Source organism: Staurois parvus, unplaced genomic scaffold (genome assembly GCF_062004578.1).
Source record: "Staurois parvus isolate SC_StPar_1 unplaced genomic scaffold, SC_StPar_1.0 ptg000463l, whole genome shotgun sequence".
NCBI classification, from domain to species: Eukaryota; Metazoa; Chordata; class Amphibia; order Anura; family Ranidae; genus Staurois; species Staurois parvus.
The window spans coordinates 384533-399598 of NW_028318259.1; the positions used below are offsets into that span (position 1 = coordinate 384533).

Genomic DNA, 15066 nt, shown 5'->3' on the forward strand with positions numbered 1-15066 from the left:
AGGCGAGGTGGTTTATGTACATACTGTTCTTGCACTTAGTTTTTTTTCCTTTGAAATGGTACAGCAGTGTACTGCGAAGAGAAGGCAGCTAAACGAGCAGATGGTCATTAACAAGGGAATGTTGCCATTTGAGCACCTCAAACTTAAAGTGGTTGTAAAAGCTGAAGTTTTTTTACCTTCATGCGTTCTATGCATGAAGGCAAAACACCTGTGTGCAGCAGTGCCCCCAGCCCCCTCAATTCTTATTTGAGCCCCATCCCGATCCATCGGTGTGAATGACAGCCTCGGCTGTCCTGGGTCTCTGCCTTCTCATTGGCTGAGACAGCAAGCGGGAGCCATTGGCTTCCACTGCTATCAATTACAGCCAGTCAGCCAATTTTCATTGCTATTGACTGGAGGTTAGGGATTGTAACCAATCAGTGATCACATGATCGGGACCTCACACAGAGGTCCCGTAGAGCAATCGGTGTTCTGCTGTGTCCTCCAGACACAGCGGGCACCGGAACGCGGTGTCACATGCTCCAAGGGAATGCACACAATCCAAAATGGTGGGCACCATTTATGAACGGCAACCCGCCCCTGGACTGCCACCGTCCGGCCGTTTATATACAGCGGCCGGACGGGAAGTGGTTAAAGGATCATGCACTAGGCCGGTGCGCCCTCTGTTTATCTGCAGTGTTCCTAGACCTCCCTAGTCTTGTGAGGGCAGCAAGGCAAGTGCACCCCATGATGGCCAAGTGTCTGACCTTAGCCCATTAACGCCCCTGGGCCCACTCCCTAAGCGCAGGAAGATTGAAGTGTCCCATTCCTTCTTCAGTGACGATCCTGGACCCGAGTGCAGACACGTTTGGTTGTGCTTCTGTTTTACTGCCCTTGCAATTTTTGACTTTTAATGGAACTCCAGTTTTTCTTTTGGATAAAGTAGAGACGGCTTAGCGTCCTGTCGGGTTCCTATGTGTTTCCTTGTTACTGAGATTTCACTTCACTCTTATCACATACAGAAAGTAAAAAAAATCTCATCAACAGTACAGATGGCAATAAAAACCTAAGGCTCTAGCCCCCCCCCCCCCCATTTTTCCAAAAAGGTTTTGGCTCAAATGCTGTTTAATGGGTGGCCTGGTAAATGAATCTGTCTTAACTTTCATCGGTTGATCTTGGCTGGTTGCACTCACTAAGTTCACATATTTTTCCATGAGCTTTCATGGTTTTGTTTCCAATCTGATAAATTCTATATTCCAACCATATCTGCAAAATGTTGAGGTGCATGTAAGGATTTATTTATTTATTAATTTTTTGATTTCAAGATAAATGAATATAGATTGAAGTGGACGTGTTTCTTTTTTCCTCTAACCAACTTATTCAGAGGAAAGTCAACAATAGTAGCTTCTATGTGAACATGCAGGACAAGGTGACAAGGTGCCTCATTCATATCAATGCAGAGGCGGTTTCTTATGTTTGAACAGCACCTTCTAAAGGTGGCCGGGGAAAACGGGGAGATAGTTATTCAACTTGTGCAGGACAACGTGGACAAACCCTCCTATAGTCACCTCATTGGCACTCCCTCCTTCCTGATCTACAGCCAACACTGACATGTGATGTTGGTGACATGGGGGAATGGTGGTGTTGCTCCCCTGGTTATGTGGGGGACAGTGGTAAAGTGAGTAAAAGGGTTTGGGGGCTTGTCACTTTGTCCTGCATTCAGAAAGGAGGGGGCATGCCTAGCTATGCATCATCAGGTGTGCTGCCTGAACCAGGAGGAGTCGGAGGACCTCTTGATGATGTGAGACCAAGAGGTGGCAGAGAATAAGAGGCTCTCACGGTACAATGCTGGATTCTCTGGGTGGGCGGGTAATGAAAACCTACACAACTGACCACGCGGTAAGCTGGGAGCGGTGTGGTGGGTCGGGATCCGCCTTAAGTTCTTCCTGAGTCTTATAGCTGGATATCACCAGGGGAATAGCTCAGCACAAACAGGCTGAAGAAAAAGCCGACTGGGTTCAAAATGTGGCTCATGTCTACAGTGATGTCCGGGACTGGGACTGACTGACAACTCATGGGACCCCCAGGCAATAGGGGATCATGGGGCCCCTGTGTCCTTGCCCACACTCAAAGCACACCCAAAAAAGCCTATAAAAAGGTACCAGGGGCATTTCATGGGGCCCCCTACTGACCCCGTGCCCTAGGGCAGTGCCCGAGTGCTCGAATGGTCAGTCCGCCCCTGGTCGGGGATTTCAGTTTCTGGTTTAACACCAATTGCAGTTACAGTGGCTTCCTCCATCGTCAGCATGCGTAATCCCCAGTCAGTGGCCAAGGCTGGTGGTTCTCTGGCTTTCCTTTGGACATTTTTGGCCCCCAAGTCACCTTTATGCCATGCCCTACACAAGCGTACATTTGTGAGTGCATTTCTATTTTTAAATAAACTGGCATTTATTTATTTTTTAATCCTACACTATGGGGTTGCATTGTGGTTCCTTTGTTATCTCCAGTGCGACATCATCTAAGGCACAGCTGCCTCTAAATTTGGAGTGTGATTCATTAATGTCAGCCCTGTGCTGCTCACTGTTCTCCTTGCTGGGGAAGAAGATGCACCTGGGGGCCTGCCGTGCAAGGATTCCCCTGCATCTGTTTTGTTCATTCTGTGTGTCTGTGCCAGCTCCACTTTCCTCCTTCTTCAGGATCATTACCCAATTAATCATGAGATCACTAGTCATCAGAGAGACACCTCTGACATGAGAAAGCAAAGCCTCACTCCTCTGCCAAGAAGGCCACTTTCACACAAAGACACAGACATGATAAGTCATTAACAGATTAGCTACAGGAAGCCTATAGGCAATTCTGGTGACTAGTCCTTTGCCCTGTTCTTTTTTTTTGGCGGGGAGGAACAGCTCCCACAGTGCATGCCCTCTTTGAAGGCCACCTCAGAAACTAGTACTGCCATGAGCAGATGGTGATCTTTTCCAGAAAACTTAGAAAGGATCTCTCTAGAAAGCATTTTGTTTTGCAAGTGTGTTACCAGATCTAAAAAAGCAGCAACTACAATTGAAAGTGCAATGTAGCATTCACCCGTGCCTCTACCCCAGCTCCATCAGCTGTTCAAATACAAGGACCCCTCTTGTTGTGAAGATCACTTCACCATCTAACCAACTTCTTTGTGGAAAACACAGGAAAGATCCATCACAGATACATAAAAACTGTGTGCCGGTAGATTTTCATATGTTAATTATCAATGGTCAATCTATAATTAAAAACAAATAGTAGGTAATGCAAACAAACTATCACAAACTATCTTCTAATACAATTTCTGGATATATGACACAAATAATCCTTTGGGTTGGCAAGTTCAATATGGAGCGGATATGGGTGTACGGCATATGACCCCTTGCCCCACACATTCCTTGTTGGATGCTTGCCATCCATCGTCATGATTTTGCCAACAAAATTGATGTAACCATTCATTCCAAGACCAGCAGAATTACTGTGACGGAATCTGGATGGTGTCCCTGAGCAGACGGCCAAATCTGTACAATAAAATGTTGATTGATTTCACTTTTAGAAGCTTACCATGGAGTCTTTCAGTCCAAGAACAGATGTCTTCTGGATAACTTTGATGTCAAAGCCAAACTGGTGCTCTACCAAAATGTACTTTGCCTAGACACTTATAAACTGGACATCCTTTGCATCTAAATGTAAATAGCTAAATATATATTCCTCCGGTAGGAGGTTTTTTTTTTTGCCCCATTGCTCAGGAGTACAAAAGGGGCTTGTTGAATTACACGAGGTCAATAAAGACGAGATGATGAGCCAGTTTTTTGGCAACAAGCCAAATTAGCAGACGACAAAATGATGAAAGGTTCCAGGATAAACACTGTTTCTTTGGGGTTTTGGTAAGTGCAGTGATGCGTTGACGCACGATGGCTGAAAATGAAGGCGGACCAATGATGAAAAGTGAACCTTGAGATGGGTGGGCATGACGCAACGGCACATTATGGCAGAAATGTACATTCGTTACAGTAAAGTCTTAGAGCTGATATCTAATGCTAGACGTAGGCGTTCTTGCCATATTTAGAGATGCTGTTGCTTGACTCGTATCGCGGGAGGGCAGCTTGCGGTGCGGGCTTCGCCGATGACACTGTGTTTGGTGCGCGGTAATTATAGGTGTATCCCCTGTAAAATAAATGAAATACTCATTAAAACGTAAACATTAGCATTATCGGAAAACATGAATTCTTTTAATTCCCTACAAATTGCATATATAATACAAAAACGGCTCAGAACTCTCTTTTTAGAATTCTCATTCATTAAGTCACTAGGACTCGGACACGAGTTGACGGCACCAGGGGTGGACTGACCATTTGGAAACTCGGGCACTGCCCGAGGGCCCGGGGTCAGTAGGGGGCCCCATGAGATGCCCCTGGTATCTTTTTCATAGGCTTTTTTGAGTTTGGGCAAGGACACAGGGGCCCCATGATCCCCTTTTGCGCGGAGGCCCCATGAGTTGTCAGTCCACCCCTGGACAGCACATAAAAAATTAAGCATGCTGAAGATGGAGGAAGCCGCTGTCACTGTAACTGCAATTGGTGTTAAACCAGACACTGCAATCCCCGACCAGGGGTGGACTGACCAGTCAAGCACTTGGGCACTGCCCGAGGGCCCGGGGTCAGTAGGGGGCCCCATGAAATGCCCCTGGTACCATTTTATAGGCTTTTTTGGGTGTGCTTTGAGTGTGGGCAAGGACACAGGGGCCCCATGATCCCCTATTGCCCGGGGGCCCCATGAGTTGTCAGTCCACCCCTGGACAGCACATAAAAAACAAAAACAGGCAAAAAAAAACCCATCACTTGTGCTTTCAGTGCGGAGCGTTTTAGCAGAAAAAAATGGATGCACCTAAATACATGTAAACACATCTAAAATGCAACTAAACTTTAAACATTTAGCATTTCAGCGGTCATTCATTTCAGTGGCTAGAATAAATGAATATTCTGGTCAAAGGAATGATTGAATGCCCAAACACTTGACGCACCTAAACGTGGTTTTAGGCGCGCTTTTAATGCTGCTTTTTCCTCCCCCGAAGAAAAGGCATCCAGGTGAAAAAAAATGTGCTGCGTACATAAGACCTAATAATGACGTGTGACATGTGCAATATGTACACTATGCGACCAAGCATTAGGAGACACTTGACATTCACACATACTTTATATTGCCAAAAGTATTGGACCCGCCCTCCAAATCATTGGATTCAGGTGTTCCAATCCCCTCCATGTCCACAGGTGTATAAAATCATCACCTAGACATGCAGACTGCTTCTACAAACATTGGCGAAAGAATGGGTCTCTCTCAGGAGCTCAGTGACTCCAAGTGTGGTCCCGTAATAGGTTGTCACCTGTGCAATAAGTCCATCCGTGACATTTCCTGGCTACTAAATATTCCACGCTCAACTGTTAGTGGGATTATAACAAAGTGGAAGCCACTGGGAAGAACAACAACTCAACCACCAAGTGGTAGGCCACGTAACATGACAGAGCGGGGTCAGGCTGAAGCGCACAGTATGCAGAAGTCTCCAACTGTCTGCAGAGTCAATAGCTAAAGACTAGAGATGAGCGAAGAAATGAAAAATTCGATTCGACTGATTCGGCGAATTCGTGGACAATATTCGATTCGAGTCGAATAAATTCGCTGTGAATTTAACTTAAAAAAGGGTGTTTCTAGGCTTCAGAGAGACTTAATATTAGTGCAGAACACTGTACCTTTAATTTAAATGCCCTTGGAGTCTGCTGGGGAAGAGAAATAATACTGTCAGTCAGTATGACATGCAGATGAGTGCCGTCGATCTTAGAATCACCGCACACTTCACTCATTTGGGCAGTCACGGGGCCAAAACCAGAGTGTGGAGCCACAGTGTGGCGGTGGAGGCAGCAGCAATGGGAGGCCATACAGCACCCTATGACAAAAATGGAAACCACCAGCAGTGTGAGGAGACCTGAAAGTGGCACATGGCAGAGTGTGGCGATAGAGACAGCAGCAATGGGAGGCCGTACAGGGACCCATGACACACTCTGGACCTGGCAGCAGCATGAGGAGGCGGTACAGGGGCCCATGACAGATTACGGGCCTGGCAGCAGCATGAGGAGTCGGTACAGGGGCCCATGGCAGATTACGGGCCTGGCAGCAGCAATGGGAGGCCGTACAGGGACCCATGACACACTCTGGACCTGGCAGCAGCATGGGGAGGCGGTACAGGGGCCCATGACAGATTACGGGCCTGGCAGCAGCATGAGGAGTCGGTACGGGGGCCCATGACACACTCTGGACCTGGCAGCAGCATGAGGAGGCGGTACAGGGGCGCATGACAGATTACGAGCCTGGCAGCAGCAACTTGGACAGGAGGACGTTCAGCTTCTGCACCGTCGGGTGCGTGCTCGCAAACTGTTGTCTCTTGGAAACGGATTCCAAGAAAGACTGCTGACGGAATCCGTGAAGAGGAGTAGCAGGAGAAGGAGCATCTGAACGAGCGGAATATGCCAACAAGCGACAACAGTGGCCCATGACAGATTACGGGCCTGGCAGCAGCATGAGGAGTCGGTACGGGGGCCCATGGCAGATTACGGGCCTGGCAGCAGCTATGGGAGGCCCGTAATCTGCCAGCACCCTATGACAAAAAATGGAACCCACCAGCAGTGTGAGGAGACCTGAAAGTGGCACATGGCAGAGTGTGGCGATGGAGACAGCAGCAATGGGAGGCCGTACAGGGACCCATGAGAGACTCTGGACCTGGCAGCAGCATGAGGAGGCGGTATAGGGGCCCATGGCAGATTAGGGGCCTGGCAGCAGCTATGGGAGGCCCGTAATCTGCCAGCACCCTATGACAAAAAATGGAACACACCAGCAGTGTGAGGAGACCTGAAAGTGGCACATGGCAGAGTGTGGCGATGGAGGCAGCAGCAATGGGAGGCCGTACAGGGACCCATGAGAGACTCTGGACTTGGCAGCAGCATGAGGAGGCGGTATAGGGGCCCATGGCAGATTAGGGGCCTGGCAGCAGCTATGGGAGGCCCGTAATCTGCCAGCACCCTATGACAAAAAATGGAACACACCAGCAGTGTGAGGAGACCTGAAAGTGGCACATGTTTGGGGCATGATTCATGGCGGATTTAGTCAGTTGTGTCAGGAACTGGTGGTTTGAAATCCAGACTAATCCACGCCTGATTCATTTTCACAAACGTCAGTCTCTCCACACTTTGGGTGGACAGTCGTGTCCTCCGCGGAGTTGCAATACCTCCTGCCGCACTAAACACGCGCTCCGATGCCACGCTACTGGCCGGGCATGACAGCCTTTCAAGGGCAAATTCAGCTAGTTGGGGCCAAAGGTCAAGTTTCGTTGCCCAGTAGTCAAGGGGATTGTCTACCTCGGTTGGCAGGGTGCTGTCCAAGTAGGCCTAAGCCTGTTGTTTGAGGTCCTGCTCCAGGTCCACCTGATGCTGCTGCTGCTGCTGCGGCTGGTTAGTAGTTTCCTCACTGCGCTGGTGAAGAAAGCTACTCATCATCGACTGCAGACTGAGGCAGCCGCTGCTGGTGGAGCTGCCACTGCTCCTACCACCCCACCCCTCCCCTGCTGCCATGGCAGCGGAACACGAGCGCACAGGGCCCACAGTGTCTGAGGATGGACGTTGGCGCAGACAGGCAGAGACCAGCTGACTACATAGGTGTTTTTTATAGTACGTTATTTTGGCCTCCCTCTCAGCAGGTGTGAAAAAGGCCACCATTTTTGAACGGTAGCGAGGGTCCAACAAGGTGGACAGCCAAAAGTCATCCCTCTGTCTGATGGTTATTATTCGGCTGTCGCTACGCAAGCAACCGAGCATGCTATGGGCCATTTGTGCCAAGGAATGCGAGGGACTCCCTGCCTCCATCTCCACAGCATACTGCCACGGTGCGTCTAGGTCCTCTGTCTCCTCTTCCTCCTCCTCTACCAGATGCTCCTGCTCCTCCACTCCTGTCCGCTGAGTGGAAAAACCACCCATTTCACTCAATAATTCCTGAGCACCAATGTCCTCCTCTACCTCCTCCTCTTCTTCCAGTCCTGCCCCCACAGGGGCCATGTGGCGTTGAGATCTGTGCGCCACGTCTACCGCACCCTGACCAGCCATTGTTAACAGCATTTGTTCCAGGACGTGCAACAGAGGAATGACGTCGTTCATCCCATAGTCCTGCCGACTCACGAATAGCGTGGCCTCCTCAAAGGGCCTGAGCAAGCGCAGGTGTCACGCATGAGCTGCCAATGGCTGACATCTAAGTTACACAGGGAGTACCTTTATCTGCTTTTAACATCAGGAAATCTGTGATGGCCTTTTGCTGTTCGTAAAGGCGGTCTAACATATGTAGGGTTGAATTCCACCTTGTTGCAACGTCACAGCATGAGGAGTCGGTATAGGGGCCCATGGCAGATTAGGGGCCTGGCAGCAGTTATGGGAGGCCCATAATCTGCCAGCACCCTATGACAAAAAATGGAACACACCAGCAGTGTGAGGAGACCTGAAAGTGGCACATGGCAGAGTGTGGCGATGGAGACAGCAGCAATGGGAGGCCGTACAGGGACCCATGAGAGACTCTGGACCTGGCAGCAGCATGAGGAGGCGGTATATAGGGGCCTACGGCAGATTAGGGGCCTGGCAGCAGCTATAGGAGGCCCGTAATCTGCCAGCACCCTATGTCAAAAAATTCAACACACCAGCAGTGTGTGAGGAGACCTGAAAGTGGCACATGGCAGAGTGTGGCGATGGAGACAGCAGCAATGGGAGGCCGTACAGGGACCCATGACAGACTCTGGACTTGGCAGCAGCATGAGGAGGCGGTATATAGGGGCTTATGGCAGATTAGGGGCCTGGCAGCAGCTATAGGAGGCCCGTAATCTGCCAGCACCCTATGTCAAAAAATTCAACACACCAGCAGTGTGAGGAGACCTGAAAGTGGCACATGGCAGAGTGTGGCGATGGAGACAGCAGCAATGGGAGGCCGTACAGGGACCCATGACAGACTCTGAACTTGGCAGCAGCATGAGGAGGCGTTATATAGGGGCCCATGGCAGATTAGGGGCCTGGCAGCAGCTATGTGAGGCCCGTAATCTGCCTGCACCCTATGTCAAAAAATTTAACACACCAGCAGTGTGAAGAGACCTGAAAGTGGCACATGGCAGCAGAGTGTGGCGATGGAGACAGCAGCAATGGGAGGCCGTACAGGGACCATGACAGACTCTGGACTTGGCAGCAGCATGAGGAGGCGGTATATAGGGGCCCATGGCAGATTAGGGGCCTGGCAGCAGCTATGTGAGGCCCGTTATCTTGCAGCACCCTATGTCAAAAAATTTAACACACCAGCAGTGTGAAGAGACCTGAAAGTGGCACATGGCAGCAGAGTGTGGCGATGGAGACAGCAGCAATGGGAGGCCGTACAGGGACCCATGAGAGACTCTGGACCTGGCAGCAGCAGGAGGAGGCGGTATATAGGGGCCCATGGCAGATTAGGGGCCTGGCAGCAGCTATGTGAGGCCCGTAATCTGCCTGCACCCTATGTCAAAAAATTTAACACACCAGCAGTGTGAAGAGACCTGAAAGTGGCACATGGCAGCAGAGTGTGGCGATGGAGACAGCAGCAATGGGAGGCCGTACAGGGACCCATGACAGACTCTGAACTTGGCAGCAGCATGAGGAGGCGGTATATAGGGGCCCATGGCAGATTAGGGGCCTGGCAGCAGCTATAGGAGGCCCGTAATCTGCCAGCACCCTATGTCAAAAAATTTAACACACCAGCAGTGTGAAGAGACCTGAAAGTGGCACATGGCAGCAGAGTGTGGCGATGGAGACAGCAGCAATGGGAGGCCGTACAGGGACCCATGAGAGACTCTAGACTTGGCAGCAGCATGAGGAGGCGGTATATAGGGGCCCATGGCAGATTAGGGGCCTGGCAGCAGCTATGTGAGGCCCGTAATCTGCCTGCACCCTATGTCAAAAAATTAAACACACCAGCAGTGTGAAGAGACCTGAAAGTGGCACATGGCATGAGAGACTCTGGACCTGGCAGCAGCAGGAGGAGGTGGTATATAGGGGCCCATGGCAGATTAGGGGCCTGGCAGCAGCTATGTGAGGCCCGTAATCTGCCTGCACCCTATGTCAAAAAATTTAACACACCAGCAGTGTGAAGAGACCTGAAAGTGGCACATGGCAGCAGAGTGTGGCGATGGAGACAGCAGCAATGGGAGGCCGTACAGGGACCATGACAGACTCTGGACTTGGCAGCAGCATGAGGAGGCGGTATATAGGGGCCCATGGCAGATTAGGGGCCTGGCAGCAGCTATGTGAGGCCCGTAATCTGCCTGCACCCTATGTCAAAAAATTTAACACACCAGCAGTGTGAAGAGACCTGAAAGTGGCACATGGCAGCAGAGTGTGGCGATGGAGACAGCAGCAATGGGAGGCCGTACAGGGACCATGACAGACTCTGGACTTGGCAGCAGCATGAGGAGGCGGTATATAGGGGCCCATGGCAGATTAGGGGCCTGGCAGCAGCTATGTGAGGCCCGTTATCTTGCAGCACCCTATGTCAAAAAATTTAACACACCAGCAGTGTGAAGAGACCTGAAAGTGGCACATGGCAGCAGAGTGTGGCGATGGAGACAGCAGCAATGGGAGGCCGTACAGGGACCCATGAGAGACTCTGGACCTGGCAGCAGCAGGAGGAGGTGGTATATAGGGGCCCATGGCAGATTAGGGGCCTGGCAGCAGCTATGTGAGGCCCGTAATCTGCCTGCACCCTATGTCAAAAAATTTAACACACCAGCAGTGTGAAGAGACCTGAAAGTGGCACATGGCAGCAGAGTGTGGCGATGGAGACAGCAGCAATGGGAGGCCGTACAGGGACCATGACAGACTCTGGACTTGGCAGCAGCATGAGGAGGCGGTATATAGGGGCCCATGGCAGATTAGGGGCCTGGCAGCAGCTATGTGAGGCCCGTTATCTTGCAGCACCCTATGTCAAAAAATTTAACACACCAGCAGTGTGAAGAGACCTGAAAGTGGCACATGGCAGCAGAGTGTGGCGATGGAGACAGCAGCAATGGGAGGCCGTACAGGGACCATGACAGACTCTGGACTTGGCAGCAGCATGAGGAGGCGGTATATAGGGGCCCATGGCAGATTAGGGGCCTGGCAGCAGCTATGTGAGGCCCGTTATCTTGCAGCACCCTATGTCAAAAAATTTTACACACCAGCAGTGTGAAGAGACCTGAAAGTGGCACATGGCAGCAGAGTGTGGCGATGGAGACAGCAGCAATGGGAGGCCGTACAGGGACCCATGAGAGACTCTGGACCTGGCAGCAGCAGGAGGAGGTGGTATATAGGGGCCCATGGCAGATTAGGGGCCTGGCAGCAGCTATGTGAGGCCCGTAATCTGCCTGCACCCTATGTCAAAAAATTTAACACACCAGCAGTGTGAAGAGACCTGAAAGTGGCACATGGCAGCAGAGTGTGGCGATGGAGACAGCAGCAATGGGAGGCCGTACAGGGACCCATGAGAGACTCTGGACCTGGCAGCAGCAGGAGGAGGCGGTATATAGGGGCCCATGGCAGATTAGGGGCCTGGCAGCAGCTATGTGAGGCCCGTAATCTGCCTGCACCCTATGTCAAAAAATTTAACACACCAGCAGTGTGAAGAGACCTGAAAGTGGCACATGGCAGCAGAGTGTGGCGATGGAGACAGCAGCAATGGGAGGCCGTACAGGGACCATGACAGACTCTGGACTTGGCAGCAGCATGAGGAGGCGGTATATAGGGGCCCATGGCAGATTAGGGGCCTGGCAGCAGCTATGTGAGGCCCGTTATCTTGCAGCACCCTATGTCAAAAAATTTTACACACCAGCAGTGTGAAGAGACCTGAAAGTGGCACATGGCAGCAGAGTGTGGCGATGGAGACAGCAGCAATGGGAGGCCGTACAGGGACCCATGAGAGACTCTGGACCTGGCAGCAGCAGGAGGAGGTGGTATATAGGGGCCCATGGCAGATTAGGGGCCTGGCAGCAGCTATGTGAGGCCCGTAATCTGCCTGCACCCTATGTCAAAAAATTTAACACACCAGCAGTGTGAAGAGACCTGAAAGTGGCACATGGCAGCAGAGTGTGGCGATGGAGACAGCAGCAATGGGAGGCCGTACAGGGACCATGACAGACTCTGGACTTGGCAGCAGCATGAGGAGGCGGTATATAGGGGCCCATGGCAGATTAGGGGCCTGGCAGCAGCTATGTGAGGCCCGTTATCTTGCAGCACCCTATGTCAAAAAATTTAACACACCAGCAGTGTGAAGAGACCTGAAAGTGGCACATGGCAGCAGAGTGTGGCGATGGAGACAGCAGCAATGGGAGGCCGTACAGGGACCATGACAGACTCTGGACTTGGCAGCAGCATGAGGAGGCGGTATATAGGGGCCCATGGCAGATTAGGGGCCTGGCAGCAGCTATGTGAGGCCCGTTATCTTGCAGCACCCTATGTCAAAAAATTTTACACACCAGCAGTGTGAAGAGACCTGAAAGTGGCACATGGCAGCAGAGTGTGGCGATGGAGACAGCAGCAATGGGAGGCCGTACAGGGACCCATGAGAGACTCTGGACCTGGCAGCAGCAGGAGGAGGTGGTATATAGGGGCCCATGGCAGATTAGGGGCCTGGCAGCAGCTATGTGAGGCCCGTAATCTGCCTGCACCCTATGTCAAAAAATTTAACACACCAGCAGTGTGAAGAGACCTGAAAGTGGCACATGGCAGCAGAGTGTGGCGATGGAGACAGCAGCAATGGGAGGCCGTACAGGGACCATGACAGACTCTGGACTTGGCAGCAGCATGAGGAGGCGGTATATAGGGGCCCATGGCAGATTAGGGGCCTGGCAGCAGCTATGTGAGGCCCGTTATCTTGCAGCACCCTATGTCAAAAAATTTAACACACCAGCAGTGTGAAGAGACCTGAAAGTGGCACATGGCAGCAGAGTGTGGCGATGGAGACAGCAGCAATGGGAGGCCGTACAGGGACCCATGAGAGACTCTAGACTTGGCAGCAGCATGAGGAGGCGGTATATAGGGGCCCATGGCAGATTAGGGGCCTGGCAGCAGCTATGTGAGGCCCGTAATCTGCCTGCACCCTATGTCAAAAAATTTAACACACCAGCAGTGTGAAGAGACCTGAAAGTGGCACATGGCAGCAGAGTGTGGCGATGGAGACAGCAGCAATGGGAGGCCGTACAGGGACCCATGAGAGACTCTGGACCTGGCAGCAGCAGGAGGAGGCGGTATATAGGGGCCTATGGCAGATTAGGGGCCTGGCAGCAGCTATAGGAGGCCCGTAATCTGCCAGCACCCTATGTCAAAAAATTCAACACACCAGCAGTGTGAGGAGACCTGAAAGTGGCACATGTTTGAGGCATGATTCATGGCGGATTTAGTCAGTTGTGTCAGGAACTGGTGGTTTGAAATCCAGACTAATCCACGCCTGATTCATTTTCACAAACGTGAGTCTCTCCACACTTTGGGTGGACAGTCGTGTCCTCCGCGGAGTTACAATACCTCCTGCCGCACTAAACACGCGCTCCGATGCCACGCTACTGGCCGGGCATGACAGCCTTTCAAGGGCAAATTCAGCTAGTTGGGGCCAAAGGTCAAGTTTCGTTGCCCAGTAGTCAAGGGGATTGTCTACCTCGGTTGGCAGGGTGCTGTCCAAGTAGGCCCAAGCCTGTTGTTTGAGCTCCTGCTCCAGGTCCACCTGATGCTGCTGCTGCTGCTGCGGCTGGTTAGTAGTTTCCTCACTGCGCTGGTGAAGAAAGCTACTCATCATCGACTGCAGACTGAGGCAGCCGCTGCTGGTGGAGCTGCCACTGCTCCTACCACCCCACCCCTCCCCTGCTGCCATGCCAGCGGAACGCGAGCGCACAGGGCCCACAGTGTCTGAGGATGGACGTTGGCGCACAAAGGCAGAGACCAACTGACTACATAGGTGGTTTTTATAGTACGTAATTTTGGCCTCCCTCTCAGCAGGTGTGAAAAAGGCCACCATTTTGGACCGGTAGCGAGGGTCCAACAAGGTGGACAGCCAAAAGTCATCCCTCTGTCTGATGGTTATTATTCGGCTGTCGCTACGCAAGCAACCGAGCATGCTATGGGCCATTTGTGCCAAGGAATGCGAGGGACTCCCTGCCTCCATCTCCACAGCATACTGCCACGGTGCGTCTGGGTCCTCTGTCTCCTCCTCCTCCTCCTCTACCAGATGCTCCTGCTCCTCCACTCCTGTCCGCTGAGTGGAAAAACCACCCATTTCACTCAATAATTCCTGAGCACAAATGTCCTCCTCTACCTCCTCCTCTTCTTCCTGTCCTGCCCCCACAGGGGTCATGTGGCGTTGAGATCTGTGCGCCACGTCTACCGCACCCTGACCAGCCATTGTTAACAGCATTTGTTCCAGGACGTGCAACAGAGGAATGACGTCGTTCATCCCATAGTCCTGCCGACTCACGAATAGCGTGGCCTCCTCAAAGGGCCTGAGCAAGCGGCAGGTGTCACGCATGAGCTGCCAATGGCTGACATCTAAGTTACACAGGGGAGTACCTTTATCCGCTTGTAACATCAGGAAATCGGTGATGGCCTTTCGCTGCTCGTAAAGGCGGTCTAACATGTGTAGGGTTGAATTCCACCTTGTTGCAACGTCGCAGATCAGGCGATGCTGTGGAATTCCGTTCTGCCGCTGCAGCTCAATGAGGGTGTTCTTTGCGGTGTAGGAATGGCTGAAATGCATGCACAGTTTACGTGACATTTTAAGGATGTCTTGCAGTGGGATGGTGGATTTTAGGAACCGCTTGACAACCAGATTGAACACGTGAGCCATGCATGGCGCATGGCACAACCTTCCTTGACGCAGAGCAGACACCATGTTCTTTCCGTTGTCAGTCAACATGGTTCCGATTTTTAGTTTGCGCGGAGACAGCCATCTGTCGATTTCTCTGTTCATTACACTCAGCAGTTCCTCCCCTGTGTGACTACGTTC

General features: G+C 51.7%; 1 protein-coding gene across 1 annotated transcript in view; it reads right to left on the bottom strand.

Moving 5' to 3' along the window:
• Window positions 1-1255: 1255 nt before the first annotated feature.
• The window catches only part of LOC149452803 (claudin-15-like), a 109361-nt gene continuing 95550 nt past the window's right edge, over window positions 1256-15066 (bottom strand). Inside the window, exon 5 of the mRNA XM_089688952.1 lies at window positions 1256-4164. Coding sequence (XP_089545078.1) covers window positions 4038-4164 — 127 coding nt within the window. The 3' untranslated portion in view covers window positions 1256-4037. The remainder of the gene's footprint in view (window positions 4165-15066) is intronic.